The following is a 6,604-nucleotide window of genomic DNA, read 5'->3' as shown; positions in this document are numbered from 1 at the left end:
TGCTCAGCCGTCACAAGGATCGCAATATTAGACACCATTGGCAAAGGGTTTTTTGTGTGTGTGTTTTTGATTTTATTTTCTAAAATACTGAAACATTTTAGTCTGAATTTGACCTCCTGTTGGCTCCATTCAGTGCTGATTGAACAGCACCATTTGTATTTACACGTGATGTTTTTTTCCAAGCCGATTTCCCTGGGCTTCGTTCAGAAAACAGAAATGAGGCTCAAAGACGAGGACAAGACGTCTTGTTGTTACTGGAGCTTCTGAGGGAGATGCAAAACTACACTGAGATGGTTTTTGCTTCTTAAAACCACAATTTTTCTGTATCGGACATAGACATCAAAGTTTGAAATACGTTTTTTTTTTTTTTTTTTCCTAACTGAGAATGTGTCAGTGTATGCAACACAGTCAATATAAGTCATACTGTACAAAGTTCTCTGACTAAAACACCTTTGTTTTAAGAGTAATCTTCATTTTGTAACAATTCATTGAGAGTAAACATCTGGCTGCCCCCCCCCCCCTGTTGCTCTGCATGCAGATGATGTGTGGCTCAGTGTGTTTGCTGCGTCCACCTCTGGTTAGCGGTGTGGGCTACACGCTGTGCTGTGCGGTCGGCAGTGATTAGCAGAGAGCAGAGAGCACAGTGTGGCCCACGTTCAGATATTCAAACATGCCCCAAAACAAATGCACTAAAGAGAGAGAGACAGACCGCTGCTGCTCACATTGTCGTTTCACCACGGCCATAATTCACAGTGCTGTACAATCACAAGTCATCAGCTTCTAGAGTGATGAACGTCTGAGCTTTGGTTGTGATCGTAAAAAAGCCAAAGAATCTCTTCAGTTCCTAAATCACAAACACAACATGAGTGGAAAATAGTCACATGATGTTAAATCATACAAATTGAATTCCACACTTGAGAAGTGATTGTTTGGTAATTAACCAACATTTTTGGACGGAGCATGAGAGTTCATTATTTACCTTGGAAACAAAATAAGGTAGTATATAAAAAATAATAACTCTTGGTCTATATACAAAACTACTTTTTACTGAGCTTTCACTTTATGAAGATCTTGTCATTGCTCTCTATTAATTGTTCATTATATATCATTGATTAAACTACTATGTGACTGTGTGGACTGTCAGGGACAGAGCTGCTGAGTCCTAATAAGAATTATTACCATTTACAGCTGCAGAGCGAGATTATTTAAAGAACTGCTAATAATTACTTATTAACATGTAGTGTAGTAGGATAGAAGAAGAGATTGTTGGTGCAATTCAAGGCATATAACTTATCGGTAAAGCATCAGTAAGTGATTCATGAACTGTTAATAAAGAACTTTAAGACAGAAAGCGGAACAACCAGAGTCTCTGTTCACCGATCCGCTGATGAAGACCATGAGTTGTGGTTAAAGCTGCAGGAGTCCTCTTTAACTTCTGTTTGTTCATATTCATCAAAATGTATCTGTGTAAATGAGTAGCATGTTATATATTGAGGATCCATCAGGGAATTTATATTAAAGTCCAATCCGCTTTAATAAAACACAGAAATGCAGAAACTGATGAAAAAAAAACAAAAAAACTCTCCATTACTTCATTTAGAAAACAAAATAATGGACATACAACTACTCGTTGTAGGTCTGCATGAGTTCACTAGCAATGAAAAAGAAAAACCAACACAGTGCTAAAGATATTTGACACTGTCTCTGGGGTTTAGTCTAAATTCTTTATGGGAATAACACCACTCTTTTTATTTAATTCTCTGAGTTATTAGCTTTATCCATTTTAGTATCTCACTGTTGAAGACTGAGCCGCCACCAGCCAATCAGCTATTAATGCATACATAATAATCATATAAGAATCATCTTTCACTTTGTTTATTTTGCTTGAAGTTTTTTATTCATCCACAATTATATTGAATACAATAAATCTTGACCATATAGTGAAATCCGCTGAACTGTTTGTCGCCTCTCATATTGTTCATTCTGTCACATGTACTGCTAATAATAAAGATGGCTTAGCCGTTTTACAGCCGTTCATATACTGTTCAAGGGCAGCGGACGCTGCATGCTGTCTAAAATAAAACTTATTTGAATCCTCACCCACATATGGTATGACGACCCCCATCATTGTAAATTTCATGTGTACAAGCTGTTTCCATCTGACAATACATGTTGAATTATTCTGCAGCAGAAAACTGAAAAAGTATGTGAACTGTCAGTTAAAGCTGCTTTACTCTGAAGGTAATAATACTCTGAATATGGGATTTATTTATTTAGCATTAAAAAAAACTGGATATTCCTATTCCCATTTAAATTTTGGGTAGGGACTCTATAATAGACAGACTGAAGATGGTTTGGCTTTCTTTAACACTGAGCTGATAAAACCATTGTAGATCTACACAGTGGAAATCAAACAGCTGTATAAACCACTGCTTAACTGAAGTGATTCACTGCTTCAAACTGGATGATTTTCAGCTTGACGAAGCTTGAAAGAGTGTGAACGTCACTAAATAATCACTGATCACAGAGCTGGAGCCAGGGTTTTAGAAATATGCCGACCGAGCTGTCCAATCACAAGCCTTCAAAATGTAATTTGACAAAGAGTTTTGGCTGTTTTCATCATGTTAACTATTTGGGTCAATTAAATTTCTCAACACTGAAGGTTCTCACTTGTTTTTCCCAAACTTTTCCACACTGACAAAATCATTTTGTCATCAAACTGGCTTAAAAGTTACATTTAAATATTCAGGGTCAAAAATTCAGCCCATTAAACACCCAATAGCCTCAGCTTCAAGAGGACATAACCATCACAGAGTAAATAAATATGAAAAAATAATAATGAAAAAAAAAAACACACAAAGGAAATGATGCACAGCTCCTGCACCAGTGCACTGTTAGTCACATATTATTCAGCTGCATGCTGAATGTGTGACTCTTATTTTGAAAATGTATAATTTCCCCCTGATTGGCTGTGAGGGTGAGGAATTGAAAAAGCAGGATTTTAAGATGGTGAAAGTGTTGAGATTAGGAGATATAGGGTGGCTTTGTATTTTTCTTCATGTCTCCACACACACACAAACACACACAGAGAAAGAGAAAGAGACACACACACACACACACACACACACACTCACACACACCTACACACTGCAGATTTTTAAAATGTATTTCAAAACCCAGTAGAAATGAAATAAGACACCGTGTGTAAGATGTTTCATTTATATTTTAATGTAGGCCTATAGTCGTTGTACGTATCTTTTGGTGTATTTTTTTCAAAATAAAAGGACAGAACATCGGTGTATTCGTGCTGATGGACGTTTTACAGACGCGGCCGCCCGCGATGAAAAAATGTTACAACGGTAAAAGAAAAAAAAAAAAGACCAGAATTACAACATTTAATATCCATAAAAATGTCACATAACATTACGATATATTCAGACGTGTCACTCAAACGTCCTCAAAAAAACTTAAATTAAATATAAATAGCGGACAGACTCAATAATAAAATGTCGATATGTACAACTGTGCAACATGGCAACACGTTTCATCACCACCACCAGCATGTCGTCGAGTCCACATCACTTTCCACTATATGTACACGCACACACACGCACGCACACACGCACACACACACACACATGCTCGCACGCACACACTGGGCCCGCGTGCTTCAGTATCAGCTGTCCGAGTCCACCTCACTTTTACTCTCCTCCGTTTTCTCCGCGGAGGTTTTGGCGGATTTGTTCCATTTCTGAGAGTTTTCTGACTCCTCTGATGAAGAGCGTTTCTGCCTCCTCCACTTCGCGCGTCTGTTTTTGAACCAAACCTACATGGTAAGAAAGCACAGTTAGGCCTGTGTAGAGGCTTATGGTTTTTTCTCTTTTTTTCATAGACTGAACTTGTGGTTGTGTCACACAAGTATTACAGTCATTAATCTGTTGGTCCCTGAAAATAAGAAAAAATGTTATCTAATTAATAACCACATGGGTAATTAGTCATTTATTAAGTAGCCTAACCACTGTTTAAAGACATTTATTAACACGACGTTATTACTCTTGTCACTGAACGTGAAAAACGGGTCATAATTTATTTGATGTTCAATAAATATAGGATAAAACGTATTGAATATTTACATTAGCTCTGTGGACTTCCTGTGCTGTGTAGTGAATAAGTTCCTGCTGTCTTTAATTTTCGTTCGTGCCTCATTTTTTTTATTCACATTTTTATAAATGTAGCTCTTTATTATTATTCCTATCAAAATCCCCATGTATTCTGGAGCTAATAAAGTTGCATAAATAAAACGGATAATTAATCTTATATTTATGCAGCCTATATTTAAAGAGCCTATTAGACCAAGCTACTTATTTTTCTTTTTTAATTTATGAACCACGCTACATTTGAATCATCATCTTCATCGTCTGTTATCAGTTGTTTAGATTGTAAATAAATTCATCCAATAAAAACGAAGTGGAGTATGTCAGTGCAAATATGTCCGACTGCGTTTGAAGTAAGCAAACTCAGTAGTAAAAAAAATAAAAAATAAAACCGACTTCCGTATTTCTTTTTCTTTTTTTAAGTTTTAAAAATGGAGGTGCGTGAATAGCTGGATGATTGAAGCTTTGGTGAGAAATATAAACAATGATATAATAAATATAAACAACAATAATAAGAATACCACCTTAAGGCCAGTTGTAAATGTGTATTGAAGCTAATTTAACTTGGAGGAATTTTGTTAAGTGGACACTAATTTAGCTTCAGAGGAAATCTATTTATTTTCTGCCTCATTTGAATCCGGAAATAATCAGAATGAGAGGAAGAACTTTTCAAAAAAAGAAGTAGAAAAAAAAAGCCTCTGACCTCGACCTTCTCCTCCCGGAGGTGCACCTTGCGGGCCAGCTGCTCCCGGGTGCCGACGTCGGGGTACTTGGTCTCCTGGAAGAGGCCTTCCAGAGCCTCCAGCTGCTCGTCGGTGAAGATGGTGCGGTGCCTCCGCTTCCTGCGGCAGTGCAGCTGGTTGAGGAGCTGCAGCTCGGTCCGCGACAGGCTGCCCATGTTCATGTAGGACATCATCTGATGGGGCACCGGGGAGATCAGCACCGAGCCCGGGCTGTCGTAGGCTGCAGAGGCGGAGAGACACAAACACACGGTGAGTTTAGGGACTGGGGACAATTACAACGCCACGAAGCCAACACACGTTTATGTTTATATTGATGTTTGCACTGAAACTGCTTTTACAGCCGGAAAAGTGGATATTCTGGTACACACTTTGCTTTTAATGTATAGCTATGCCTCAACATAATTAAATCAAACAGAGTTCAGCTCATACATCAAACCTCAGTCTGAATCTCTCTCTCTCTGTAAACACGTCAGTTTGCTTTAATCACAAAACAACAAGTCTTTTATCCTGACAACCAAGACCCACAAGCCTTTGACGTATAAAGGAGTGTGTGAACAATTGACACAGTTAAATTACGATGACTTGTGTCGTTTTAGACGAAAAATCTGACATATCAAAAACTTTCTTTCCCTCCAAAGAAAATCGGACTCTACGGAGAAACACCAGACACGGTGGCTTCGCTCATCACATCTGAGATTTTTTCTTTAAATTCTAATATTCAAGCTTTGTTAATATTAATTATTCAGTGTCTCCTGATATCTTCTCTTCTTTGTATGTTTGGTCTACATAGAAAAGCAGCAGAGCAGCGGTGTTACAGTTCAATAGGATAAATACAGTGCAAGCTCCCTGACTGGAGAGTCTAAACTGTAAAACGAAGCTGGTTAAACTCAGAGAAGAACCGGGGTTGACTGGTCCTACCTGCCGGGATGCATGGGCACTGCTGCGGGCTGAGGCCGGGCACAGAGCCGCAGCACGGCGGTCCTGCTCCGGCGCCCTGGACCTGCAGCTGTCCGTAGTAGTAGCCGTTATATCCTATCCTGGTCCCGTTCACTGACTGAATCCCGGAAGGAGACGGCCCACACGTGGCCGAGTACAGTCCGTTGTAGTCGGTGTAGATAGAGTCCGTGAGGCCGGTGGACAGCACCACTGGGCCGCTTCGGTGCAGCAGCAGCGGCTCCTTGCAGCTCGGCCGTCCGGACAGGATGCTGTCTATGCTGAACATCCCGGCGGGCATCACACCGGAGACAGGGAGGAGAAGTGCGTAAAGGTGAAAACTGCTCGGGGATATTAAAAAAATGCTCCTGAAAGATTTCCGCTCTCCGTGGAAAAAAAGAAAGAAAAAGTTTCCTAAAACTGCGTCATGGTGCGTGGAGAGGAGAAGTCTGTCCCTGCGCTCCGAGGGCTCGTGTCTGTGATGCGGACTGGAGGTTTTTGATGGGACCAGCTGAGAGCAGGGCTGGTTTTATACACTGCTGACGTCACCGCGGAGCCAGGGCTGGTCTGGGATCAGCTGGCTGAAACGGCCGCAGATCTGTGTATTAAGAATTAACTCAATTAAGATAATGCGCACTGTTTGGAGACTTTTGGAAACTCTTCTCGCAGAGTAATCCGATTATTTCCTCGTCAACTGAAGGCATCATAATCGACTAGATAGATTTGTATCCGTTGTTTACACCGAGGAAGAGGAGGAGGAGGGTGAGGAAGACT

The 6,604-nt window shown here is 40.0% G+C and overlaps 1 protein-coding gene across 1 annotated transcript; it reads right to left on the bottom strand.

Annotated features, from left to right (window-relative positions):
- Positions 1-3,379: 3,379 nt before the first annotated feature.
- Positions 3,380-6,323, bottom strand: gsc (goosecoid). Its single transcript, XM_085767057.1, has 3 exons — positions 5,816-6,323; positions 4,858-5,117; positions 3,380-3,826 (listed from the first exon to the last, which is right to left on the bottom strand). Exons 1-3 carry the CDS (start codon positions 6,129-6,131, stop codon positions 3,677-3,679), a joined length of 726 nt encoding a protein of 241 aa, XP_085623183.1. The 5' UTR covers positions 6,132-6,323; the 3' UTR covers positions 3,380-3,676.
- Between the last annotated feature and the right edge of the window lie 281 nt (positions 6,324-6,604).

The sequence above is a fragment of the Trachurus japonicus genome, chromosome 22 (assembly GCF_045865225.1).
Source record: "Trachurus japonicus isolate A0001 chromosome 22, Traja_1.0".
Lineage (NCBI taxonomy): Eukaryota > Metazoa > Chordata > Actinopteri > Carangiformes > Carangidae > Trachurus > Trachurus japonicus.
The sequence above is the reverse complement of the archived record's forward strand: the minus strand, read 5'-3'. Positions and strand labels throughout refer to the sequence as shown.